The 27,969-nt window shown below is 49.0% G+C and overlaps 1 protein-coding gene across 1 annotated transcript; it reads right to left on the bottom strand.

Moving 5' to 3' along the window:
* Positions 1–222: 222 nt before the first annotated feature.
* LOC132510085 (cytochrome P450 2F5-like) lies at positions 223–27,260 on the bottom strand. The gene is given in 12 exon segments (XM_060131839.1): positions 223–331; positions 333–399; positions 1,522–1,670; positions 2,275–2,338; positions 2,341–2,460; positions 3,315–3,456; positions 3,856–3,875; positions 3,878–4,031; positions 4,355–4,515; positions 25,560–25,712; positions 26,632–26,791; positions 27,081–27,260. Coding segments are annotated over 12 exon segments (1,479 nt in total).
* Positions 27,261–27,969: the final 709 nt, after the last annotated feature.

Raw genomic sequence — 27,969 nt, 5'->3', positions numbered from 1 at the left:
CAAAGTGTGCGCAATAGAACGAGTTCTGTGGATAAAACAAGGCATGCACTTCCCCTTCCCCTTGGCTTTCTCTCCCTCTGGGGGCTCAGAAGGTAAAGACAGGAGCGATGGGGGATGGGCATGCGGCAGGTGAGGGGAAGCGAGTGTGACAGCGAGAGGGATGGGGCGCAGGGGAACGGGCGGTCCTCAACGCTCACTGGCGAACCTGGAAGGGATGCGGCGTCAGCGCGAGCGCAGGCACAGCTGGAAAGGCCGCGGCAAATTGCAGAGGCCGGAGCTGAGCGGGGTCAGGTCGGCGTCCTCGGGCGCCCCCAGCGGCTCCAGCAAGAAGCTGCAGGGTGGCGGTGAGGAAGAGGAAGAGCTCCCCGCGCCGCAGCGACTCGCCCAGGCACAGCCGGCCTCCCACAGGGAGAAAGGGTGGGCAGGAGCAATGAGACAAGATGGGGTGAGGGGCACCCTCAACTTTCAAAGGAAAACATGAGAATAATGGCTGGGTACTCACGGACCCATCCATCTAAAAGTCTGGAAACGCCAGTTTAAGTAAATCGTGGACCTGCTGCAAGTGCAACATTGCAGGGGTTCTAGTCCCAACTCTGACAGTACTAGTTTCCTGATCTTGGGCAAGCCACAGTTTCTGGGTAGGTACCTGAAATGGGGAGGGTAATAGTGCCTCATTTTGTTGTTGTGAACATATATAATGCTCTAAGCACTATACTGCTATTAATTTAATCCTCTTAGTAACTCCAAGAGGTGGACCTTTTTATGATCTTCATTTTATAGATGTAAAAACCGAGGCACAGGGACGTCCCTCGTGGTCCAGTGGCTAAGACTGCGCACTCCCAATGCAGGGGGCCCCGGTTTGATCCCTGGTCAGGGAACTAGATCCCACATGCCGCAGCTAAGAGTTCGCATGCCACAACTAAAGATTCCGCATGCTGCAGCTAAGACCTGGTGCAGCCAAATATATAAATAAATACATAAATAAGTAAATATTAAAAGAACAAACAACACCGAGGCACAGAGAGGTGAAGGAACATACCCAAGGCCACACAGCTAGAAGATGACAAAGCTGGGCTCTGGTAGCAAAGCCCAGCTCTTAGCCACCACTCTCAGAGGTAGCACCTGGTGTACAGTAGGCAATATAGTAAGTTACCTATTATTATTCACCCCACCCCATTTTCTAATACTGAGTTAAACAGGAAAGATTTTTTTCAGCCGGGTAAAGATCAAAGCCAAGAAAAACCAGGACCACTTCAACTGCGCCACGCAGTGGAGAGACTGACAGTGACCAAGTCCAAGTTAAATTACAATATTATCCTGACTCCCTGCCTCCCTCCGTGGGGATTTCAGTTGCTATCGGCCTATAGGAGCAGAGTTGGGAAGGAGAAGGAAATGTCTTTGCATATCCAAAGCTGAGGATGGGATGGGACGAAGAAGTGAGAGTGTTTGGGGAGTGGAACTAGGCCTGGGGAATGCAGGTAGAATACGGGGCCAGAAAGACTGGATCTTGTCCCTGACCACTCTCACCGGCTGAGAAAGGCATGAAGGCAGGGCTCTTCTTGAAGGACTGATTGGCAACCAGAAAATGCTCAGGGTTGAATTCCCAGGGCGTCAGAAATTGGCTGGGGTCGTAGTGGACTGTATTAAGGAGGGTGATGATATCCGTGCCCCATGTGGGTGGAGAGGCAGAATCAGTGGTGTTAGAAGGGCTGGGAGGTTCCCAAACTAGGATTTCCACTGTGCAGAGCTGGGAGTCCTGGGCACATGATAAGGGGTGGTGGAGCATAGGACTCCACAGGGGTCCAGGAAGTCTAGGGTGTGGGAGTCTAGGGTTCCCAGTGATGGGTGCTGGAAATGGTTTTGTTGGGGTCTGAGCCAGGGATGCAGGATACCCCGCTTGTAGGAACAGATTTGGGGTTCCTGGGGTGGGAGTGCGGTCTCTGAGAACAGTATTTAGGTACAGGGGCTCCCCAGGATGAGGTCTCAGACCTTGGGGATTTCAGAGAGGGTCTTAGGAAAGGAGCCTGTCATAGGGAAGAGGTCTGGGGTTCAGGACGTGGTCTAGTTCACTATGCTGTGGCGTACGGCTGAGTTTCTGGATTTAAGGGCCTCAGATGTCTGTTGCTAGGGCTTGGGTTGCCAGTTGCTAAGGTCCGGGGTGCTGATTGCTAGGGCCTGGGATATTCCTTGCTAGAGCCGCAGATGCCCGTTGCAAGAGCCTGGGATGCCTCTTCCTAAGGTTTCAGGTGTCGTTTGCCAGGTGTCCAGAGCACCTTGGGTAGCAGGAAGCCTTGAAAAGTCGTGTCCCGAGTGACGTGGTGTGGAAAGCTCATGGGATGACGTCTGCGAAGCGCTGCACCTAGTGGATCACCGCATCTGTGTAAGGCATGGCCGCTCGGTCCTCCAGCGCAGGCAGCCACGCGCGTCCCAACACGCGGTCGATCTCCTCCTGTACGCGGGCTGCAGGTGGAGGGGGGAGCGTTGTTGAGGGTATCAGCAGGCTTGACTGTGCTGAGAAGAGGTGTGTGACTGCGTGTGGAAGGGGTCCAGTCAATGCTTTCCAGTCGGGGGGCGGGGCGCGCTGCAGGGATACATGTGAAGGTTAGTCGGAGCTTCGGAGGGAGGCATTGAGTTCAGAGATGTAGGTGAGGGCGTAAGTTTCGTTCGTGCCAGGGCTCCTAGGGGCGGGGTTGTGCGGAGGGGGTTCGGGGCTGCTTAGGGTCCAGGCTCCTGATGGGATTAACGGCGGGACTTCGAGGACCAGGGCTGCAGGAGGATGGATGGAGTGAGTGGGGTGTGTGGGAGAGCTGAGAAATCGGGGGTGAAGCAGGCGGCAAAGACCCACTCGGTCTCCGCACAGCGTCCTGGAAGCCAAGGTTCCGCGAAAGACCCAGAGGTGGGGTTTGGGGAGGCGGGGTCGCAGACTGTGAGGTGTGGGCCGTTCAGACTGTGTGGGAGGAGATGGGTTCCTGGGGAGGCCCGGTGGCTGAGGCTCTGGGGCCGGGCTCTGGGCGGGCTGCGCGAGTTGTGTGGGCAGGGTCAGAGGTGGGCGGCAAAGCAACATCATGCGGGCGGGGTCTGCGTCCCGGCAGACCCGGCAGGCTGTGTGGACCGCGGGGACCACGTGGGTGGGGTCAGCCTCCGGTGGGCTTGCGGGTTTGGCTGTGCGACCCAGGCGCGAGCTGGAGGCTCTCACTCCAGACACACTGGGCTGGAGCTCATTGTTTGTGGGCGGGGCTTCGAGGCGGGAGGAGCGGGTGTGCTCTACCACGCCGTGTGGGCGGGTCTCCCCACCAGGCTCCCGGCGCTCGCACCTTGCACTTTTGGATACTTCATGAGCGCGAGGAAAGCGTGGCGCAGCGTGGTACCCACGGTCTCGGAGCCTCCAAAGAGCAGATTGTGTGTGGTCATCAGCAGAGTATCCATGTGGAAGTGGCTCAGCGGGTCCTGCTTCTCCTGCGGGGGATAAGAGGTGGGGATGTGACCAAGGCCGCGGGGAGATCCTGCGGGCTCGGATCCTGTGCGACCCGTTCCCCACAGATCTGCACAACTGCTACTGGGTGCCACTTCAGCCCCTCCTCTCTTTAACTTTCTTTCCTTGGGGGAGCTGGGGAGCGCGGAAGGGCAGGGTAGGGAGAATCTCAGCCGCGGGGCCCACAATAACAAATCCTTAAGGATTTCTTAAAGAGCTGTTAATTGGGGGAGGCCCCGAGTGGCCCCAGCAGGGCCAGGCGTTCCAGCTTCACTTCCCGGATGTGGGGAGATTAAACCCAAACGCGCTCAACTCGGGATCCTTGTTGGTTTGAGGCAGGATAGCAGGTCAGACCAGAGATGAGACTTCCAGGCAGGGCTTACCTGTGCCATCTTGGTAAGGAGCAATCAATGACGTCCCGGGGAGAGTTTGGGTCGAGGGAGGCCTGGTGGTCACAGACACTGCGGGCGATGAGGTCCTTCATGCGTCCGAAGTTCTGGAAAAGGTGTTGGTGCAGCCCGGGCACCCAGTCCAGGAGGCTCGGAAAGATATTGTACCGCTGAGGATGGAGCAGAGCTGTAGGGATTAGGAGGAACAGACAGGCAGGGAGGTAGGTGTGTGTGTGTGTGTGTGTGTGTGTGTGTGTGTGTGTGTGTGTGTGTGTGTGTGTGTGTGTGTGTGTGTGTAGCGTGGGGCGGGGGCTATGTGTAGGTGGAGCCCCTGTGGAGTGGGCAGGGCCGCATACCTCGGGGGCGGGGTCAGACAGAAAGGGGCGGGGCCTTGCAGGGCCAATCGCAATTCCTTCCCTGCCCACTGCTTCCCCTGTATCCCTGGAAGGGCTGGACCCCCAACCCTCTCGCCCGTGGAACTAGGCCTCCTGACCTCTCCCCAGGGGCTGCTCATGATTTGGAACTTGTCATTGATGGGGTGGATAAGGGTGAGCAGACGCTTATCGTCGTAGTCGAAACGGGTGCCGAAGATCACGGAGCAGATAATGTTGGACACCGAGCGGCTCAGCACAAACTTGGGGTCGAAGGGCTCGCCTGAGGGTGAGGGGCTAACGGGTCGGGGAGACGCAGTGTGCAACACACCAGACCCCAGGCGGTAACACCACTAGCAGCAGAGAACACAGGCTCCTGGCCACCTAACATGCAGCATAACAGCACCCCAAAAGTATCTGACAACACAATATTACACACAGTGTCTGACAATATTACACACAGTGTCTGACAATACAGTGTCTGGCAATACCAAGCTGCCGTACAGGATATTCTCGGCAACACAGCTCACAGCATACACACGACACCAGACACACAGCATACAACACAATATTACACACAGTGTCTGACAATACTACAACCTCACTTGGCAATGACACACAGCAGCACAACCTAACACCCAATGATCTGACGACCCAACAGATCACGGAAAACAACACGAAAACAACACATTCCTGCATTAGCCATTACATGATAGCTCGGCCCAGCAAACTGAACCTGGAGTTAAATAGACATAGTTTGGATCTTGGCTTGGACTCTTAGTCTAGGCATGACCTAGGCGAACCGACTTCCCTTCTCTGAGCCTCAGTTTTCTCATCTGTAAAATGGGTGTGTTCTGGAGGGTCTGGTCCGACTGGCAGTGGCTGCTCCAGATGTGTGCGCAGGAGCTCTGCATGTGTCTGGGGGTAGAGGGGCTGCTCTGAAATCATCTCTGTCCACACCACCTTGTCCCCCTTTTTTCTAGTTCTCCCAGTGACTTTTAATCCCTCCCATCTTCCTGCATTATTTGCATGGGTCCGGGGCTCACAGCCAGCTGCAGTGATGCCCTGAGTGGGTTCCTTGGGAACCCCACCTCCCCCTCCTATAGGCTCACCTCAGCTCTTCTCACTGTGGCCAGTGTTGTCCATTTGCCCTGGATTGGGGTGAAATCTTCTCCATTTTTTTGCCACTGGGGACCCTGGATCTGGTTCTGGGTCTGGTTTGGGGTTACAGAGCTCTGGCAAAATGAAGGGGCAAGGATGGGGGCAGGATCTCTGTCCTGGGCAGAAGTTTTCTCATTCTCTGGGGGCCCATTTTCACAACTCTTCTCACTCTTTTCTGTCTCTTGCAGTTTGTCTCTGAAATTCTGTATGTGTCTCTCTTTGCTTCTGCTTCTGAAACTTTTTGTCTCTTTTTATGTCTCTGTCTCTCTCATTCTCTCTCCCTTTGTGTCTCTGGGTCTCTATCTTTCACCCTCTATTCTATCTCTAATTCTCTTTGCGCCCTTTCTCTTTCTCTCTGCTTCTTTCTCCCTGTAATCTTTCTCAGTCACCACCTTCTCCTGACTGTCTGGGTGTCTCCCTGCCTCTTTTTCTTTCTGTCTCTCACACCTCCAAGAGCTGGACTGCAGTGGACAGGACTGAAGCCAGGCTAAGGTTGAAGGAGGATTTGGGAGAAGGGCGGGGCAGGCAGAAGGCTCAGGAGAAACGACCTCAGACGCGAATCGTAGCCCTGCTACTGCCCACGTACACCTCTGATCTCTGGTGGCCTTAGCCTTGCAGCAGCTTGAAGCAGGGTTTCAGTTCCCAGCCAGTGATTGTGGTCAGTTCGCGGTGGTGAGAGCACCGAATCCTAGCCATAGACCACCGGTCAGCGAAAAGGCCCCTGGCCCTTCAGCTTTGCAGAAAAGAATTCCCACAAAGACAGAAAGTAGTGAAACAAGTAAAGTAGTTATTAGGAGAAAAAAGTACAGTACGTGTGGATAGACACACGGGCAGACTCAGAGGTCATGCCCTTGTGGCAGTTTAAATCACTTATTTCTTCCAGGTTTCCTTTGGCCAATCATTTCGATTTGCCTGGCTCAGAGTCCGTATTCAGTTTATCTCAGGACCTTGCCATGTGTGCGTGCGCATCTCTTAGCCAAGCTGGATTCTACCGAAGAGGTCTGTGGGCAGTTAGCATCACTTACTATGGGGTGGCGCCCCTTCCCATTTTGACCTCGAAGGAGCTTTTCTGTGCATGTGTAGTCGGGGAGGTCTCCTGACTTAGAGAATGAGAGATAAGTGGTCTCTTATCTTCTATCTGAGTAGGGCCCAGCCTCCTCCCTCGGTTGTCCTGCTATGCTTGTCTTGGAGTATTGGTCCACAGGGAACAAATCTCCAATTGCTTTACCCTGGGGTGGGGGGGGCATTTACCTCCTGCCTCACCTCCACCTCCGAGGCTCTCTTAAGCTCCCCACCAGCTCTGTCCGCTCTTGGCTCCCACCCCAGAAACTGGCCACAGTTACTCAACTCCTTGCTAGCTCAGAAGGGCAGATTGCAAAAACCTGGAGTTGGGCTAGGACTCCAGTTCCTGGAGGTTAGGGTTGGGGAGAGAACCACAGAGGTCAAGGGTCTGGGAGGCCAGATGGAGGTGTTGGTGACCCCCCAGGTCCGTTGGTGGACACGATGGTAGTTTTCCCATGGGGGCGGGGGAGGAAGTGCTTGGAGGTTCTGGGGGATTTGACACCCCAGTCCCAGGCATATGTTGGGATGGAGGTGGGACCCATGCTATTATTTAAGTCCCAGAAAGGCAGGTTGGGGCAGGTCCTGGAAGAGGGGTGAAGGCTTGATTACAGGATTATGTATTTCTAGTTTCCCTCGGCATCTACCCCTACTTTTGGGGGAAAGGAGCAGTACTGGATCTACCTGAACCCCATAAGTGACATTTCCCTGACGCTAGAACTGGGTTGAGAGGGGCCTGATGGGACTGCCTTACTGGGGAACTTGGGATTCACGAGAAGGGGGGTTTTAAGGGGCTTTGAGTTCTTCTGGTGGTGTGACTTGTTCTCCTGCTACAGAGGGAACATGGGGTAGGGAGGGATGTATTGTGAGTTTCCTTAACCTTGGCACTATTGACATTGGGGCTAAATCATTCTTTTTGGGTGGGGGGGACTGTCCTATGAGTGGTAGGATGTTTAGCAGTATCTCTGGTCTCTACCCACTAGATGTCAGTAGCAGACCTCCGCCCAGCTGTAAAAAATCAAAAATGACTCCAGTCATTATCTAATGTCCACTTGGGGGCAAAGTCCAACCCAGTTGGGAAACGCTGGTGGAGAAACTGAAACGCACCAAGGGCAGCTGAACCTTCCTCATCTCTAATTAGCCTCTCCTTGAGCCCCAACTGTTACACTTTTTCCTGCTCCCTCAAACCTCCATGACCCTTTCCTTCCACATCACTCTGCTGGTGGTCCCATTTCTTATCCCATAGAGAAAATAGCAATCGGAAGAGAATTAGCCACTATCTCCACCACTACGCTCACTCACCTACCAGAATCTGAGCCACATATGCGCCTTCCGGCTTGCGGGATCTTAGTTCCCCGACCAAGGATCAAACCCATGGCCCCTGCACTGGAAGCACAGAGTTCTAACCACTGGACTGCCAGGGAATTTCCATAAATGTTTTTATATTTTCCCTGTCCCAGCCCTGGAATCAACCACTTCTCTAAAGAGTCCTGATTCCTTGTATTGGAAGATGGTATTTAGAAACCAAGATCTGGGTATTAGCTGGGCTTATTGCTAGTGGGATATCCTTACTTATTGGCCCCCTCAGTGGACAAAACTTGGAGAGCTCTCTCTCTTTCTCTCTCAAAAACAATTCATATTGATATCTCTGATTTCGATCTAACACACAGGGTCCATTCTAGCTTTCCTTATTTGAAAATTCTTTTTAAAAATTAATTAATTAATTATTTTTGGGCTGTGTTGGGTCTTCATTGCTGTGCGAGGGATTTCTCTAGTTGCAGCGAGCTGGGGCTACTCTTTGTACCAGTGTACAGGCTTCTCATAGTGGTGGCTTCTCTTGTTGCAGAGCACGGGCTCTAGACATGCAGGCTTCAGTAGTTGTGGCACACGGGCTCAGTAGTTGTGGCGCATGGGCTTAGTTTCTCCACAGCATGTGGGATCTTCCCAGACCAGGCCTCGAACCCATGTCCCCTGCATTGGCAGGTAGATTCTTAACCACTGCACCACCAGGGAAGTCTCATGAAAATTCTTTCCTTTATAGCAAGAATTTGACTCTCATTTTTTTTTACAATATATTTACTTATCTGTTCAACTTTCATATGTACATAAAATAGTCTCACAATTGCTAACCCATACCCAGTAAGAAATAAATTTACTAACTAGAGTGTAGTATTTGTGTACAGTTTTTTTTGTCTTTAGACATACAATATACAGTCAAGTTTCTTTTTCCCAAAATTACTTCAGTTAGTTCTTTTCATCCCCACCCTTTTTAAGTAAAACAGTTAGGTAAATACAGTATATAATTGGTAATACAGTTAGGTTCAGTTGTTACAGTTTGTATTCCATTTTGAGTTCCCCTACATCCTGGTGGATTTTTAAAATTTACAGATGATAAAATTCACTCTTTGTGCTGTACAGTTCTATGGGTTTCAGCAAATGCATAGAGTCGTAATCCTACATACTCACAGTGAAGGAGGTGTTTGAGGGACCCTGAGTCCCATTATCCCTTTCTAATTCTATAATATATAATAATTTTGCTGACCCCAGAACTGTGATCAGATGTTAGCCCAAATCCTGGATCCCATGAAAGAATAGAGTTTTTAGCAGTTTTTCTCTTTCTTGTGTTCTGACTGCAAGATCTCCTGCTGCGGAAGAGGCACTGGAGAGGTTGCAGGAAGACTTCGGAGAATTGTTGAGGAGCCCCAAGTCTACAGTGTCATGAGCTGCAAGGAAGGGAAACTGAAGGGCAGAGTGAGGGAGAAGCTGAGGGGTAAAGGATGGGCCTGAATAGTAGTTTCAGTGGGAAAAGTTTTTGCAAGTGTTTGGCATGGGCACTGACCAGTCAGAATGGTTGTCAGCCTTTGACAAGAGTATGACGGCCAGAGTCTACTGGGTGATTCCTAGCACTAGAGCTGCTTGTTGAATAAATGAGCTGCATATTGAATAAATGAATGAACTGTGTTTTTCATTTGTTTGTTTTGGTTACATGCTCTCTAAGCACCCAAGTGCTCCTCTAGGTTGGGTATCAAGGAATAGGGGGAGTTTGGGGATAGACGTCCCAGTGCTGGCTTCACCATCCCACAGTGGGAGGGAACTCTCTGAAGGCTCCAAGCTCCTCTGCACTGTCCGTGAGAATTTTTTTTTTCCATGAGAACTTTTCTTCAGAACCTGGTACCTGGACAGCACCACTCTACACCTGGGTAGGTGGGCTGTGCACAGGGGCCATACTAGATGCTATGCCTGGGGAGGGAGGATGGAGTAGCCCCAAAGGACACAGCTCCGGGTTTTCAAAGGAATCAGAAATTGGGAGTAGTTAACACACCAGTCAGAATGGCCACTGTCAAAAAGTCTACAAATAACAAGGACTGGTATGGGTGGGGGGAAAAAGGAACCCTCCTCCACTGTTGGTGGGAATGTAAATTGGTGCAGCCACTATGAAAAACAGTATGGGGATTCCTTAAAAAACTAAAAGTAGAGGGCTTCCCTGGTGGCGCAGTGTTGAGAGTCCGCCTGCCAATGCAGGGGACACGGGTTCGTGCCCCGGTCCGGGAAGATCCCACATGCCGCGGAGCGGCTAGGCCCGTGAACCATGGCCGCTGAGCCTGCGCGTCCGGAGCCTGTGCTCCGCAGCGGGAGAGGCCACAACAGTGAGAGGCCCGTGTAATGCAAAAAAAAAACCCTATAAGTAGACTTACCATATGATCCAGCAATCCCACTCCTGGGGATATATATGGAGAAAACTCTAATTTGAACAGATACGTGTACCCCAATGTTCATAACAGCACTATTGACAATACCCAAGACGTGGAAGCAACCTAAATGTCCATCGAGAGATGAATGGATAAAGAAATTGTGATATACATATATATACAGTGGACGATTACTCAGCGATAAAAAAGATTGAAATAATACCATTTGCAGCAACATAGGTGGACTTAAAGATTATCATATTAAATGAAGTAAGTCAGACAGAGAAAGACAAATACCATATGATATCATTTATATGTGGAATCTAAAAAAATGATACAAATGAACTTATTTACAAACCAGAAATAGACTCACACACATAGAAAACAAACTTACAGTTACCAAAGGGGAAAGTGGCGGGGGGATAAATGAGGAGTTTGGGATTAACATATTCACACAAACTATATATAAAATAGACAAACAACAAGGAACTATATTCAATATTTTGTAATAACCTATAATGGAAAAGAATCTGAAAAAGTATATATACCTTACGTATAAATATATATATAATATGTATAGCCGAATCACTTTGCTGTACACCTGAAACTAACACAACATTGTAAATGAAGAAATTGGGAGGATTTGGTGATGGAACCAGAACTTGGTTGACTCAAAGTACTCTTCTAATACCATGTGAAACACATTTTAAAAAATCTGCAAGCTGGGTTTAGCTCCACAGACTGTATTCTCTGTTCTCCTGGCTCATGTGCTTGCCTCATTCCCTCACTTCATTAAGGTGTTTGCTCAAAGTCTCCTCACAGAAGCCTGCTCTGAACATTCTATCAGAGAGAGCCACCTCCATTCCTCTGCAGCTGTTACCTGCTGTATTCCCTGAGGCACTCACTACTCCCTGCCATTAGAATAGACACGTGTTTATCTAGTTACAGCCTCTCTGCCCTCCTAGAAAGTAAACCCCGAGAGAGCAGGACTTATGTCTGTTTGCTACTATGTCCACGTTGCTTGACACATAAGTACTCGAGGAATGTTTAGTGAATCAGTAGATGTTATGGAGGTGTGGACTCTGGAGTGAGGCAGACCTGGGCATGAATCCCAGCTCTGCCTCACCCTTTCTGGGTGTCCTAGATAAGGGACCACTCCTTTCTGAGCCTCAGTGACCTTGTCTGACAAATGGGGATGTTGGTCTCTGCACCAAAGGGTTGTTGAGGGAACTCGGTGAACTCAAGCATGTCACAAGCTTAGCAAAGCACCTGACAGTGTGAACAGCTGGTACCTGAGAACTGTTCTTAATCTTTCCTGGGCCTCCCAAAGCCCAGGTAAAGGTACCCTGATATTCTCTCCCTGGGTGAGGCACCGATGAAAAGGGAGGGAGAATTCCAAAGAGGCTGAGGTGCTTTGTTCAGTGTCAGTTTACAGCCCTGAGGCTGAGTTGTGCCCCAGTCCTGAACCTTTCCTCTATGTCAGCGGCAGGTGAGGGTGAGAGAAGGGGTGGAGAGAGATGAGAGTTCCAGTCCCACCAAGCACAGCCCAGCTCTGAGACCCCCTTGCCACCCCAGGAAAGCTTTAGAAAGGGTTTGAATCATTGCATTCTAGAACCTGAGAATCCCAAACCCACCCCACTGACATTAATACCTGGATTCTTACAGAAGGGAGTGAGAATAAATTGCCCCCATGTCCACCAAATCCTTTCCTGAGCCTACGTCCTTTCCTACATCTGCCTGTGGGAATGCAAGGTGGTACTATCTCTTTCCCCTCTCCTCCTGGGCACAGGGAGCTCCCTGAAGAGAATAACACTCACATCCCCCCATTACAACCCTGGGGACTCAGAGACACTCCCCCTCATTGTTCCTTCAACCTCCCTTTGGCATGTAAAGGGTCAAGGGCCGTGGGAATGTGGCTTCCTTATTCAGTCATAGACTTGGAGAGTTGGCCTGGGGTTGAAAGCAGAGATAGGGGAGCTGATGAAGTGAAGACAGACTTAAGAAACTGGGGATTTGAGTGGGGCAGATGGAGAGGAACTCCCCCCTCCTTCTGGGAGCACATCAGTGCGGGTGAGAACTACCCATTAAGCGGTTTCACTACGTAGAGCAATGGTGGCTGGATTGCAGAAGAATACGCAAAGGAGAAATCGAGAGGAGCGCCCACTTGGAAGAAGTCAAACAGCCACAGATGTTCCATCTCAGCGGAACAGATGACAGGTGAATATTCCTGAAGGACTGCGAGGAAAGGCTACACGTGCAGGAGCTTCAAAGAAGGGGGAAGAAGGGAGGGAAGGGGCACAAATCAGAAAAACACAGGAAGACATCAGGAAGGGAGTTACACACAAGCTGACAGTCAAAGGCACACTCCGGGAGGTGGAAGACCCCAGAGGTGAGAGTGAAAGACAGATGGAGAAGGGGGCCTGATGAAGCAGCCCAAATCACTTGCTGGTCGTCTCTCAGGTCCCTAGGGGGATTTAAATGTAGGGGGGAATGGACCTAGAGACTGTCATACAGTGTGACGTTAAGTCAGAAAGAGAAAAAATACCGTATGTTAGCGCATATGTGTGGAATCCAGAAAAATGGTATAGATAATATTATTTGCAGAGCAGAGATAGAGACACAGATGTAGAGAACAAACGTATGGATACCAAGGGGGAAAGGGGGGGTGGGATGAATGAGAGATTGGGATTGACATATATACACTATTGATATTATGTATAGAATAGATAACTGATGAGAACCTTCTGTAGAGCACAGGGAACTCAACTCAGTGCTCTGTGGTGATCTAAATGGGAAGGAAATCCAAAAAAGAGGGGATATATGTATATGTAGAGTTGATTCACTTTGCAGTACAGTAGAAACTAACACAACATTATAAAGCAACTATACGCCAATAAAAATTAATTAAAAAGTAAAATAAAATAAATGTAGGGGGAAGGATTTGGGTATTCAAGGGCTTTGAATGCTGGGCTGAGGAGCCCAGACTCTGTTTCCTAGGTCCCTAAACAAGGATGCTGAGGGATCTCACTGTACACAATGTTTAACTCTTGGTTGACTAGTCAAGACGAGCCTAGGAATCTCCTGGCTGAGAGCGGAGGCAGAGGGGACCCTCACGATGTGCATACTCAGAGGATGAAGGAGATGAGTCTACTGGGGAATTAGGGAGTGGTGCAACAGGGGAGGGATGACTTCTCTCTGTGACCCGGTCTCCACCATCATGAACCCTGTCAATTTCTACCCAAATCACTACTTACCTCCTCTTCTGCCTCTAGTCCCCAGCTCCTAGGTGGAACCAGAAGAATCTTCCTCAATACGACCATGTCACTCATTCATCAAGTCAACAAGTATTAATCGAGGACCAACTAACTACAGTTGACCCTTGAACAACACGGGTTTGAACTGTGTCGCAGGTCCACTTGACTTGGATTTTTTTTTCAGGAACTATGTACTATATGTACATGATCAGGGTTAGTTGAATCTGCAGATGTGGAACTGAGGATTCGGAGGGCCGGCTGTAAAGTGACAGGCGGATTTTCCATTGCCAGGAGGCAGCTCCTCCAAATGCTGCATTGTTCAAGGGTCAACTGTAGTTACTGGGAATACAGCAAAGAAAACAGAAAAGAAAAAAAAGAAAGCCCTGTTCTCACGGAGTTGACACTCTAGTTGGGCTGTCTCCTGTGTACAGCTAGAGAATTTTTCTAGGGTCGATTGCCGGAAGTGGAATTGCTGGGTTGCAGTGTATGTGCAACTTGAACTAGGCTAGCCATTGCCAAATTGCTCTGCAAAGTTAGCTTAACTAATTTATACTCCCACCCACAGTATATAAAGGTTCCTGTGTTGCCCTTCAATATTTGTTCCTATCAATTATAAACTTTTGCTAATCTGATGAGTGTGAAATATCTCGTTTTAATTTACTTTTCTACAAATGATTACCGGGTTGGGCATTTCATGTGTGTATCGGCCACTCCCTTTCCTCCTCTGTGAACTGCCTTTTAATACCTTTTGGTTTTTTTCTTGTTGGTTTATAGGAGTTTAGTCTGATCACTAATCCTTTGTTGGAAGGGCCAGTCCCTTTTTTTTTTTTTTTTTTTTTTTGCGGTACGCGGGCCTTTCACTGTTGTGGCCTCTCCCGTTGCGGAGCACAGGCTCCGAACACACAGGCTCAGCGGCCATGGCTCACGGGCCCAGCCGCTCCACAGCATGTGGGATCTTCCCGGACCGGGGCACAAACCCGTGTCCCCTGCATCGGTAGGCGGACTCTCAACCACTGCGCCACCAGGGAAGCCCCGGCCCAGTGTCTTTTTAAAAGCTCGTCTGACTGGGTCAGGTCCTCCCAGGATAATCTCATTTATGATTAACTCAAAAATCAAGAGATTTGGGACTCTAATTACATCTGCAAAATCCCCTTTGTCATGGAATGTAACATAGTCAGGGGAGTGATAATGCCATCCTATTCATACATCCCTCCCACACTTAAGGGAAGGGGATTATATGGAGGTATGGGTCATGCGGAATCATTTTCAGAATTCTGCTTGTCACAAATGTTGTAAGAAGTTAAACAATTTTTTTTTCTTCTTAAAGGAGTTTTTGGTCTCATAGATTCTACTTTTTTTTTCTCTCACTAGATTACCAGTTACCTGTTTATTATAAAGAATATTAAAGGATACAAATCAACAGGCAGATGAAGGGATACACAGAGGGAGGTCCTGAACAAAGGAGCCCCTGTCTTCGTGGAGTTTGGGACCTGGCACGTGGACGCGTTCTGGTTCCCTAACTTAGAAGGTCTCTACTGTTTTGTTTGTGTGTGTGTGTGTTTATTGTTGTTGTTTTGTGCTTCACTCATTTCTGCTATTTGAATGCCAGGCTGAGGAGCCCAGACTTTTGTTTCCTAGGTCCCTAAACAAGGATGCTGAGTGGTCTCACTGTACACAATGTTTAACTCTTGGTTGACTAGTAAAGGCGAGCTTAGCAATCTCCTGGCTGAGAGCAGAGGCAGAGACCCTCACGGGTCTCTTTCTTTGACCTTTTAAAAAGTCTTGCTCCGTAATTATTTAAAAAATTTTTCCTGTATTGGGTGCTGAACTCATTAATTTTCAGTTTTCTTATTTTCATATAAGCACTTCTCTCTGAAGTCTGTATCCTTTAAGTATTGAGATGTAATGATTTCATCATTCAGCTCTAAACGTTTTCAATATCCAATATGATTTCTACTTGGTTCATTCATTGTATAGAAGTATGCTTTAAAATTTCTGAGCATTCTGGTGTTTGTTTTTCTCTTTTTGTTATTGATTTCTATTTTTTTTTTTTTTTTTTTTTTGCGGTACGCGGGCCTCTCACTGTTGTGGCCTCTCCCGTTGCGGAGCACAGGCTCCGGACGTGCAGGCTCAGCGGCCACGGCTCACGGGCCCAGCTGCTCCGTGGCACGCGGGATCCTCCCGGACCGGGGCACGAACCCGTGTCCCCTGCATCGGCAGGCGGACTCCCAACCACTGCGCCACCAGGGAAGCCCCTATTTTTTTTTTTTTTTTACATGTGGACAGATTGTATTGTCTATACTATTATTGCATTAACATTTATTAAGGTTTGTATCCTGGCCTGGTATGTGGCTAGTATTTGTAAAATTCCCATGTGTGTTTGAAAATAGTGAGGGTTCTCTAAGAGTTTAGGGTCCTCTAGCTGTTAAATGGGTCTACCTAATTAAGCATCTTTTTCAAATATTCTATACTTTTACTATTTTAAAAAATCTGTTTGATTTGTCAGTTACTCATGGGGATAAGTTAAAGTCTTGTAATTTAGGGCTATATTGTTATGTGTCAGGATTTTTATATTTTCCAGGTGCATAGGTCCTTTTTTCACAATATTCCTGTAATTCCTAATAATTTCTTTTTGCCATAGTGTCAATCTTGTTTCATATAAGTATGTATGGCCACATTGTCTTTTTTTCAGGAGACATTAGGCTGGTATACCCTCTCCTATTTATTTATCTTCATCCTTACTGTGTCTTGTGTTATTTATTTTTTATTCAGTCTATGAGTGTGGGTCATGGGGGGGTTATTAATTGATGAGTATGGCCTGGTTTTACTTATTATTATTTTTTAGATTTAATTTTTTAAATGGAAGCATAGGGACTTCCCTGGAGGTCCAATGGTTAAGACTCCGTGCTTCCACTGCAGGGGACATGGATTCGATTCCTGGTTGGAGTAACTAAGATTCTGCATGCTGCGCCGCAAGGCCAAACAAACAAAAATATCGAAGTATAGTTGATTTACGATGTTGTGTTAATTTCTGCTGTACAGCAAAGTGATTCCGTTATACATATATATACATGCTTTTTTTAAAAACATCTTTATTGGAGTATAATTGCTTTACAATGGTGTGTTAGTTTCTGCTGTATAACAAAGTAAATCAGCTATACATATACATATATCCCCATACCTCCTCCCTCTTGCGTCTCCCTCCCTCCCACCCCTCTAGGTGGTCACAAAGCACCGAGCTGATCTCCCTGTGCTATGCGGCTGCTTCCCACTAGCTATCTGTTTTACATTTGGTAGTGTATATATGTCCATGCCTCTCTCTCGCTTTGTCCCACCTTACCCTTCCCCCTCCCCGTGTCCTCAAGTCCATTCTCTAGTAGGTCTGCATCTTTATTCCTGTCCTGCCCATAGGTTCTTCAGTTGTGTAATAGTATGATAAGTTGGTGTATTACTCTTTTTATATATTGATGGATTTAATTTGCTAATATTTTGTTGAGAATTTTTGTATCTATATTCATGAGGGATATTGGTCTGTAACTTTCTTTTCTGTACTATCATTGTCTTATTTTGGCATCAGGGAAATACTGGCTTCATAGAATAAGTTGAGAAGTGTTTCCTTATTTTCTGTTTTCTGGAACAGATTGTGGAGAAGGATGCTATGTAGCTAATATACACTGTGTTGGATATTACACGTCAAAGCCTCGTTTTTAATTTATTTATTTGGCTGTGTTGGGTCTTAGTTGCGGCACTCGGGATCTTTCGTTGCAGTGAGTGGGCTCTTCGTTGCAACGTGCGGGCTCCAGAGTGCACGGGCTCCGTAGTTGGGATGCGCCGGCTTAGTTGCTCCTCGGTATGTGGGATCTTAGTTCCCCGACCAGGGATCGAACATGCGTGCCCTGCATTGGAAGGCAGATTCTTAACCACTGGACCACGAGGGAAGTCCCAAAGCCTCATGGGTTTTTTTTTGTTTTTGCCCTCCTGGCATTGTCAGAGAATGTAGGTATTACAAATAAATGGATTTTCCATATAACTGGAACTGATCTTTTCAATAGCAAATGGGAAAAAAAGTTTTTTAAAACTGAGGTATAATTGACATACATTATATTAGATTCAGGTGTACAACATAATGATTTGTATATTTTGTGAAATGATCACCACAGTAAGTCTAGTTAACATCTGTCATATACATAGAATTTTTTTCTTGTAATGAGAACTAAAAAAAAAATAAAATCACTTTTAACGTAAAAGCCACATTTTAATACTTGTTTTGTGGTAACTTTTTGGGAACCCTGTGAACCATTTTTTCTCCATTTCCTGCTGGATCCTGCTGGACCATTAGGGGGAGAATGGAATCTTGGTAGAGAAACAAGGGGTTCTTTCCTTCCTGTTTTCTTGTTATTCTGTGAATATTACCACAGCAACAGTCCTTCACTTCAGCGGAAAGGGCAGAAAAAGCATTCTAGGCAGAGGGAACAGTCAGTGCAAATGCCTGGAGACATAAGTAATCCATGCACAGTAATAGAAGTTTGGTGAGCTTGGGGAATAGGATCTGTTTAGTGACATGTGATGAGAAACGGGACTGGGAGAGGAGGGCAGAGCCCAGGCTAGAAAGGGTCTTGGAGACTAGCCCAGGGAGTTTGGAATTTCTCCTTTAAGCTTTTGTTCTTCAAACTGCAGGTCATAATCCATTAATGATTCATGAGCAGCTCGAAGGGCTGCAACAAGCATTTAAAAAATAATAAAACAAAAGAGAAGAGAAGACTCTCTCTATCAGAGTGCCTCTCATGAGTAAAAAAGCGCTGCTCCAGCTATACAGATATCCGTGTGCACGTGTGCGTACAGGTTTACACGCGTCCTGGGAGCAGCCACATGTGGAACAACCTGAACTTGAGTCAGGGGTGATGTGACATCTAAATGCCCATCCTTCTACCTCCTTTCTCAAAAACATTTCTTCTGAGAATCACCCCCTTCCTCCAGAGTTCCTCTGGGGGCAGGGGCTCCATCTGAATCATCTCTGGAACCTCAAGAGAGGCACACTGGAATCCAACTGTCTTTCATCCAAATCTGCCTTTGTCATGTCCTAATGGTGTTACTTTGAGCAGATTCTTTTTTTTTTTTTTTGTAGACAAGAATGTCTCCTTCTTTTTTTTTTTAAATAAATTTATTTATTTTATTTTTGGCTGTGTTGGGTCTTTGTTGCTGCGCACAGGCTTTCTCTAGCTGAGGCGAGCGGGGGCTACTCTTCGTTGGTGTGCGCGGGCTTCTCGTTGCAGTGGCTTCTCTTGTTGCGGAGTGCAGGATCTAGAGCACAGGCTCAGTAGTTGTGGCGCACGGGCTTAGTTCCTCCGCGGCATGTGGGATCTTCCCGGACCAGGGCTCGAACCCGTGTCCCCTGCATTGGGAGGTGGATTCTTAACCACTGCGCCACCAGGGAAGCCCTAGGCAGATTCTTTAACCTTCCTCTGAGTCCGTGTGCTCATTTGTAACAAGGATCATCACAGACTCACCTCGCAGACACTTTATTTGGTTGAATGAGTGCATGCCTAAGTGGTGTTATGGATTGAACTGTCAGGAAGGTACTCTAAAGTCGGAACTCCCAGTACCTCAGAATGTGATCTTATTTGGAAAAAGAATCACTGAAGATATAATTAGTTAAGATGAAGTCATCTTGGAGTATGACTGGTATGCTTATAAAAAGATGGCCAGTAACAAAGAACAAAATAATGTCATTTGCAGCAACATGGATGGACCTAGAGATGATCATACTAAGTGAAGTAAGTCAGACAGAGAAAGACAAATACCATATGATATCGCTTATATGTGGAATCTAAAAAAAATGGTACAAATGAACTTATTTACAAAACAGAAATAGAGCCACAGATGTAGAAAAGAAACTTATGGTTACCAGGGGGAAAAGGGGAGAGGGATAAATTGGGAGATTGGGATTGACATATACACACTACTATATGTAAAATAGAGAACTAATCAGGACCTACTGTATAGCACAGGGAACTCTACTCAATACTCTGTATTGACCTATATGGGGAAAGACTCTAAAAAAGAGTGGATATACGTATATGCATAACTGATCCACTTTTTTCTACGCTTGAAACTAACACAACATTGTAAATCAACTATACTCCCATAAAATTAAAAAAAAAAAGATGGCCATGTGAAGAGAGACAAACACAGGGACGACACCATGTGATGACAAAGACAGAGTTTGGAATGACACAGCTGCAACCCAAGCAACTCCAAAGACCAAGAGCTGCAAACCACCAGAAGCTAAGAAGAGGCAAGGAAGGATTCCCCTACAGCTTTCAGAGGGAGCACGGCCCCGCTGACACCTTGATGGTGGACCTAGCTCGCAGAACTCTGAGACAATACATTTCTGTTGGTGTAAGTCACTCAGCTTGTGATACTTTGGTCTGGCAGTTCTAGGAAACTCATACAAGGGGCTCAGCATAGTGTCTGGCACATAGCAGGCACTCCACACATGCTACTTGTGCCTGTCCTTATGGCAAGAGCAGGATTCTTGTTTTGGTAGAAGAGAGTAGTGAAAAACAAGCTACCCAGAAACATCACCACTGTCATCCTCCCATTCCTGCAGCCACTGAGTTTTAAAGCTCAACACCAGGCTATGTTTCAATCTTCAAATAATTCCTGTGAGGAAGGAGACCGATGAGAGACTCAGGAAGGCCCAAAGAGCAGCAAAGCCTGGACCAGAATCCAGGGCTCCTGTTAACATCTCCGCCCCAGCACTGTCTCTTTGCTGGGCTGGGTCACTGGCTCTTCCAGAGCAACAGAGCTGAGACTGCCCTATCTGGACACGTGAGATCGAGGCATTGGTGGCTAGAAGGTGACTTCTCTTGGCACCTTTGGTAATGCCTTGATGGACTCCTGCTTTTTTTCCCTTTTCAGGTGTAAGTTTAAGGACTCTGGAGATTAATACTTGTTCTCGCTTCCCTCTCGTCTCCCTTCTTGCTGGGCAAAGACTTACTAGCCACTCTATCTTCCCCTGGAGATATGCCTCATTGGCAGAACCCAGCTAGTTCCAGCTCCTCCTTTCCTCTCTTGACTCTTCCTCAGAAGGAACTTTCAGCTTGGAGATCGATCTGACGTTTGCCACCAGAGGGGCTGGGAACGCAGTTCCCAAGGATGTGGCTAAAGGGAACTCTGATGCTAAAACTCTAAGCGTCAAGAGTTCCAAGCATCAGTAATTCAAATGTTCGGAGTCTAAGGTTCTGGGAATCCGAGATTCCAAGATTATGAATTGTGGACTCTGCAGTTCCAAGATTCGACCGTTGAGTTATGCCACAATTCTAAGATTCCCCCAGGTGAGGTTTCTAGAAACCTCTTAAAGTGACATGCACAAGAATGGATAAAGTTTGATTCTGACTCTGAATTGTTGAATAGTGTGTTTGTCATAATAAAGAGTGTGACCCTGTGGATCCTTATTTCCCTCCAATGAGTAGGAAGCAGCTAATTTGTGGAAACCGAGTTGCCAAACACAGATCATGGAAATTGAGAAACTTGAGAATCATAGCCTGTTATGAAACTTGCAGGGTTCAAAGGACCAGATTTCCTCCCACTTGACCTCAATCACTGGTCCTTCAAGTGTGGCAAGTTTTGTGGATGCGAGGATCTGTGTAGCATTTAGATCTAAGGTTAGATCTAACTCTAGATCTAACACAAAGATCTACAGCTGGTGTGTATGAATGTTCAGATTGTGCAATGCTGAAGGATGCCACTTCTAAGGGAACATACGCTAACTTATCTGAGAGTAAGCAGGTGATTCAGACCCTCACAGATCCCAGATCCACCAGAGAGAGCCCCACCTTCAGAAACTCAGAGGAAATGTGACTTCCTGTATACACTCAGGAGAACATGCAATCATACTCGAATGCCTGCATGCACACATGCGCACACACACGCACACACACAGACATGGCTGTGCTGCTACCAAACTTCTCCTGGCATTTTCTCTGAAAGTGTTTCTCTCTCCCACCCATTTCATTAAGAAGTCTGACTCCTGTCCCCAGGTCTGACTCTGATCGGACACAGTCGCCTTATCTGGTGTTGGGCACGAAATATGCTCTGGCATCCGAAGTGTGCGTGAGTGGGCAAGGGTGCGGGCACGTATGTAGCGAAGCCAGGTCAGCTGCCTGTCAGGGCTCTGGAAAAAATCTCCTGGACAGAGCTGTTCAGATTGTGTAATAGTATGATAAGTTGTTGCTTTTTCACTTGAGAAAGGGATGCTTTTTAAGAATCTCCCTAAATGACTGTGGGCTAAGTATGGCCATCCCTATACAGATATGTGTTCATGTACTTGCTGAGTACTTACTTGTGTTCTGCGGGACCTCAGATAGAGACTTAAACTCTCTGGACCTCATCTTTGTTACCTGTAAAATGGGCATGAATACTGTTCCCCGTGACATAGGTTTGTGAGCGTTAAGTGAGGTGAGTATATGACGCTTTTAGCATAGAGCTGACACGGTGTACTTGCTCAATAAATAATATGTTATTGTTACTATTCAATGTATAGTATAAGGTTTCTTTTCCTCTCAACCCACCTCTAGCAAGGTGAACAGAGTCCGTTTGTTTCTTCCTCTCCTATCCACCTTGCCCCTTCCTTCCCCTGACCCCCGTCCATCATCCCCCCATCCTTAGCCCCGCCCTTCCCTCCCCCATTTGCTCCTCCCACCAGCCCCACCCTGGCACAGCCCTGGCTCACCGGGGCAGGAAGCTCATGGTGTAGTTTTGTGGGATGGTGACAAAGCCCACGTGTTTGGGGGACACGTCGATGTCCTGGGGCGACTGTGGGGACTTGAAGTGGAAGTTCTGCATGATGGTGGTGAGGAAGAGAAAGAGCTCCATGCTAGCCAGGCCTTCTCCGAAACAGTACTGCTTTCCTGAAGGAATAGGGGGGAGGCATGGGGTGAGGCTTGTTTTCATTGCTACCTGCACCCCACTACCGACCCCCGGCTGTATTCTCCCAGGGAGGATGGGCTGGAATATCGAGGCCTGAGAGACTTTCAGAGAAGTTGCTACTCCCCTCTGAGCCTGTTTCCCTAGAACATGGGGTGGGGTGAAGCAAAACAGGCTGTAGCAATGGGAACTTTAGGTGCCCCTTCTCCTCAAATACACACTCAAATATGGCTGCTGGGCCATCGCCTTTCTAGGAATCTGAAGAATCTAAGTGACCTTGGACAAATCTCTGACTCACTCTGGGCCATGATATTCCCCATCTCTGAAATGGGTATGATCATCCCTTTTCTTTTGCCTGGGCCCAGGTTCTTGGTAGTTATGGGGGTTGCAGCTGGTTGGCTCCAAGGTATCTGGTAAGAGGGACTTCCAGGTTGGAGAAAGATACTAGGTTACACCTTAGAGATGAAGGAGGCCCCTGTTGGTGTTGGCCTGGCAGTGTGTCTTACCGATGGAGAAGGGCACAAAAGCATCAGTCCTCTTAAACTGCCCCTTCTCATCCAGGAAGTGCTGGGGGTTGAAATCTCGCGGGTTGGAGAAGAGCTTGGGGTCTCTCAGCATGGAGCCCAGCATAGGGAACACTTCGGCGCCCTGGCTGGGAGGAGGGAGGGGACTTTGATAAGGTGGAGTGGGGGATGGGTGTGCTGAAAGCTCCTGGGGGTGGAGGGGGAATTTGTGTGACCTAGGTGAAGGGAAGTGGGAGGTATGGGAGTTGGGGTCCTCTGAGGGAGGAGCTTTGGGGGACATGAGATTCATGGTCCCGAGGCGGGAAGTTTGAGGAACATGGGCTCTGTGTCTCCTGGGGCAGAAGTTTTCACAGACATGCAGTTCGTGTCTCCCAAGGCAGGAGGTTGGGGGAACAAGGAGGTTATGTCTCTTGAGACAAGAATTTTGGGGGGGACATAGGGTTCATATTCCCTGAGGCAAGAGGTCTGGGGAGATATGGGATTCAGGAGTCTCTGAGTGGGAAGGTGGAAGGGACACGGTCGTTGGGAAAGTCTTTGAGGGAGTGGGACAGGGGCTAGGAAGCTTCTAAGGGGAACGGAGTGCGGGGTCACAGGGAGTGGGTTGGAGATCCCTTTAGGCTGGGTGGGGCAGCACCTTGGAGAGGAGGAAGTCTCGCGGTATCCTGGGTGATTCTGCGGGCCGGGCCCATGGGGATCATGTCTCAGAATCTCTGGATCTCAGTGGATCACCGCCTCTGTGTAAGGCATCTTAGCTCCGTCCTTGAACTTGGGCTGATGGTTCTTGTCAATCTCCTCATGGGTTTTGGCTTGGGGAGGAGGGGGAACGTGTTTAGCTATTGGGAGGACTCAGGGCAGGGATGACCGTCCAAGTAGGTACAACATGCATGACATCCACGTGTGGCATGGACATAAAACATTCAGGCCGTAGGCGCTGCTGGTGCAGGGTCTTGCTCACCTGGTCCTGCCAAAGTCACCCGGGAGGTGCAAGGGGAGAGTCTTGGGGGATGGTCTAGAGGAGCAGGCAGTGGGCACTTGGCTGGTTCAGTGTGGGCCCTGGCAGGTATTTCGTCACTGAGTAGAACATCTCACAGAGCTGAGGGTGGGGAGAGAAGAAGGGAAGGGAAGGACAGCTGTCAGTGCTCAGGACCCAATGGGAGTTGGACCTGTCGCAGGGCAAGGAAGGCACTGGGTTAAAGGCACCTACACAGATGTTTAGGTATTTCGATGGGGCTGGATGGGAATAGAGATCTAAGTTTTCACATGAGTTAAGTGTGAGGGACCCTGTCCAAGAATTAAAGTGAGATGGACTGGGACACATATCCAGGTTTCAGACGTTCAGGTGATGCTGGATTGGAGCATACATCTGGTGTTCGTATATTCAGGTGAGGTTGGGTTGGGAGACACCTGTCCAGGTGCTTAGCTATTTAGGTGGGACTTGGAAGGGGGGGTCACCTAAGTGTTTAGGCATTCAGGTGGTCTCAGTTGGAAACAACTGTGTGGATACTTAGGGAATCTGGATTGGGGGCTTCTGTACAGGTGTTAAGGTATTCAAGTGGGGCTGCTGTGCAGGTGTTCAAGTGGGGAGATACCTGTTCAGGTGTTCATATATTCAAATGGGCCAATAGGGGGCACTTCTGTAGGTATTTGAGTGAGCTGGGCTGGAAGACACTTATTTGGGTGTTTGGGGAACAATCTGTCCAGGTGTTTACATGTTTAGGGGTCTTGGTTTGGGGTACCTGTCTAAATGTTGAGATATTTAAGCGAGCTGGGTAGGGGGCACTGTCTAGATATTCTAGTGGGCTGGTTTGGGACACCTGTGTAGATAACAAATGATTTTGGTGGGCTGAATTTTCCTGCACCAGGTGTTCAGGTAGTCAGGATGTGGGCTGAGGTGATCTCTTGTCCAGGTGTTAAGAAATTCAGATGGAAAGATAGAATATCTTAAAAGGGAGCATCTGTTAGATATTAAGGTAAGTTGGGGTGAGGACACCTGCGCTGGTGAGAAGAGAGAGCTGGGTTGAGCACATGTATCTTGCCTGCAGTGTCTATTTTTTTTCATTCTTTTTTTTTTTGTGGGGGGGAGCATCTTTTGAGATATCCAGGTGTGTTTGGAGACTGAGTATTGGCCACCTGTCCCGGGTTCTGGTGCAACTGTTCAGTTGTCCAAGTTCAGTTGTCCAAGGGCTGGTTTTGAGGGGATCCTGTCTGTTGGAGGATGGGAGTTTGGGGCACCTGTCTTGGTGTGGAGGGGCAGTTGGCAGGTTGAGGTAGAGGCATGGTAGAGCCAGGCTGGGACAGGTTACCTGGCCGGTAGACGTAGCTGTGAACTGGAAGCTTCCCAGCATCATACGCAGCAGTGACAGGAACTCTTTGTTCTCGCAGTCAAAGCGGCCCCCGAAGACGATGGAGCTGATGACACAGGAGACGGTTCGGCTCAGGAAGAAGGTGGGATCGAGGAAGACGCCTGGGGGATGGGGTGGGGTTAGGGAGAGACAGGGATTTGGGGGAGAGTCAGCTTGGCGGTCTGATGCCAGTCTGCGAATTTGAGGAGGGCGCGGAAGTGCTGAGCCAGACTTCCAGCCTCAGACCCCAGAGCTGGGAGGCCGGACGCCTTCGCCCAACCTGGACCCCTTCCGGGGCCAGGATGCGTGTGTCGGTGCGGGCTGTCTTCCTCCTCCTCCCCCTCGCACTCTCCGGGGTCCCCCCACTCACCGTGCGTGCCCCGGCAGGCCTCGATGAGGAAGTCCGCCTCCCCCTGGATGCGCTCCTCGATGCCGCGCTTGCCCACGCCCAAGTCCCGCAGTGCGGTGATGGAGAAGCGCCGGAGCTGCTGGGCGCGCTCCCAGCTGCCGAACGCCAAGCCTGCAGAGGGGGCGTAGGAGTCGGGGCGGGGCAGGCCCAGACCAGCCGCCTGGCCCGGAGAGCGAGAGAAAGGTGGGCAGAGAGAGAGCGAGTGAGAGATTGAGCGGGGAGGGGAGGGGTGGGGAGGGAGGGAAAGAGGGTGGGAGGAAGCAAGGGAGGGAGGGAGGGGGGTGGGCGGGGGAGAAAGAGAGAGACAGAGACAGAGAGAGACATACAACTCAGAGAAATGCAGAAAGAGGTAGAGACCAAGTTGCAAGAACAGAATCAGAAGGAGAGAGGCAGGAAAGATACACTGAGAAAAGAGATACAGAGACACTCACAGGAAGAGAAAGAGACAGAGGAGGGAAGGAGGGGAAGTGAGATACTTGGAGATCTGGGAGGCGGATATAACAATTGTGAAGGATTCTAAAACTGAACTGGAGAAATAAATAACTGGAAAAATAAGGAGAGAGAAACAGAGAGGGTCTGGGAGGAGGAGAGACTGTTACCAGGAGATGGAGGCATGGGGATTTTGAAACAGAAATAATGTGAGATTCTAAGACTAAGAAAGAAGAGAGAGAGGGAAGGAGAGAGAAGCCTGGGGAAGCGCAGAAGTTGAAAAGGAGAAAAAGACAAAAAGGCATAAGGAGATAGAGGACCAGGGTTCCAAAGCAGAAGTTCCAAGAGCTCCTAAGAGATACAGAGAAAGAAGAGACATCTAGTGAAAGAGAACAGGGAGATAGGGGAGAGAGAGGCAGGGAGAAACAGAGATGCAGAAATGCTAAGACAAATGAGAGACAGAGGGGGCGGCAACCACGAACAGGAATGGGGACAGAGAATGCCAGAGGAAGTCAGGACAAGAAGGCTGGGGACACTGAAGCCATCAAGTCTGCCTGACCACACCCCCTGCCCCCCCCCCCCACTCTGAGGTCCCCCTCCCCATAGCCTTTGAAGAGCCAGTTGAAGTTAGCCTGCTTGCCTCGTCCACTGAATTCCTCAGCCTGGTCCACCAGAGCCTCCGTCACAGTGTCACATCCACACAGCACCACGACCCGCCCGGGCCCCAGGTGGACTGTGGACACAGGGCCATAGCGCTCGCTGACCTGATGGAGGTGAGTGCGAGTGGTTAGAGCAGCCTCCACTCTGAACTGGCCCTGTACCCAGATCTCCCATCCCAAGATGCATTTCCCTACAGGTTCTGACGGTCAAGGAGCTGGACATCCCAAGATGTGGTCTTTCCTGGCCAGGACCCTGACACTGAATCTTTAAAACTCCCCTTTCCTTTCCTATGACGCTGGTCCAACATTGTCAATTCCCAGCCACAAAGCCCCAACCAAACTGGGCAGGCCACCACCCCTATCCCATCCCACCCATCTCTCTGCCTTGGGACACCTTCATGAAGGAGCTGTGCACCTGCTTGGTGTTCAGGTGCAGGTAGTTCCCGACGAAGGGCAAAGGGGTGGGTCCAGGAGGCAGTGTCCCCTCGAGCTTCCTCTACCGCCAGACAGACATCAAGACCAGTATAGTCAGACAGGCCAGCAATGCCGCAGGAAGCAGCCCTGAGGCCAGCATGGTGGCACTGGGGGTGACAGTCAGTTGGTGATGTCCGGGGTGGTTTGCTTTTATACTACCTGGGAGAGAAGGGCCGACTTTGGTCCTGATTGCATAATTGTCTCATTTCACCTCCCAGCTATACCCCCCACTATGCTCCCCACCTAGCTTGGGACACAGCCAGCAAGGAAGGAGGGGGGGGACCTCAGATCAGATTAACAGAGAGTGGGCCCCAATATGGAATTTGTGGTTCCCTCAGGAGGGACGACCCTAGGCTGTGGAGGGCAGCTGATAAGTTCCAGAGTTGAAGATTTTGGAATATTTGCTTGGGGGAGCCCCTGAGCTTTGGATTTGGGGTCTCAGAGTGAGAAGGGACCCCAAAGTGGTGGATTTGGGGGTCTTGGGAAAGAAGCATTCAAAGATCTGGATATAAGGGTATTAGAATGAAACAGGATGTGTGGCTGTGGATTGGGGGGTCTTTTGGTGAGGAGAGATGTAGGTTGAAGGGTCTCATAGTGGGGGGAGATTCCAGGGAATGGGTTTGAGGGTCTTGAGGTGAGAAAGGACCCCGGGCTGCGGATGTGGTGTCCCTGGGAGGAGAGTCCAGCTGGATCATGGAATCTGACCCCAGATGTTGATCTGCCTTTACTTTGGACACAATGCTCCCTCTTGATTCCCAGAATTCTCATTGGGACCTCAAAGTGAGGTCAGGATAGGGGTCATGGAACTG

This window comes from Lagenorhynchus albirostris, chromosome 19, assembly GCF_949774975.1.
Source record: "Lagenorhynchus albirostris chromosome 19, mLagAlb1.1, whole genome shotgun sequence".
Taxonomy (NCBI): domain Eukaryota; kingdom Metazoa; phylum Chordata; class Mammalia; order Artiodactyla; family Delphinidae; genus Lagenorhynchus; species Lagenorhynchus albirostris.
Note: the sequence above shows the minus strand (reverse complement) of the source record. Positions and strands in the feature narration are given on the sequence as shown.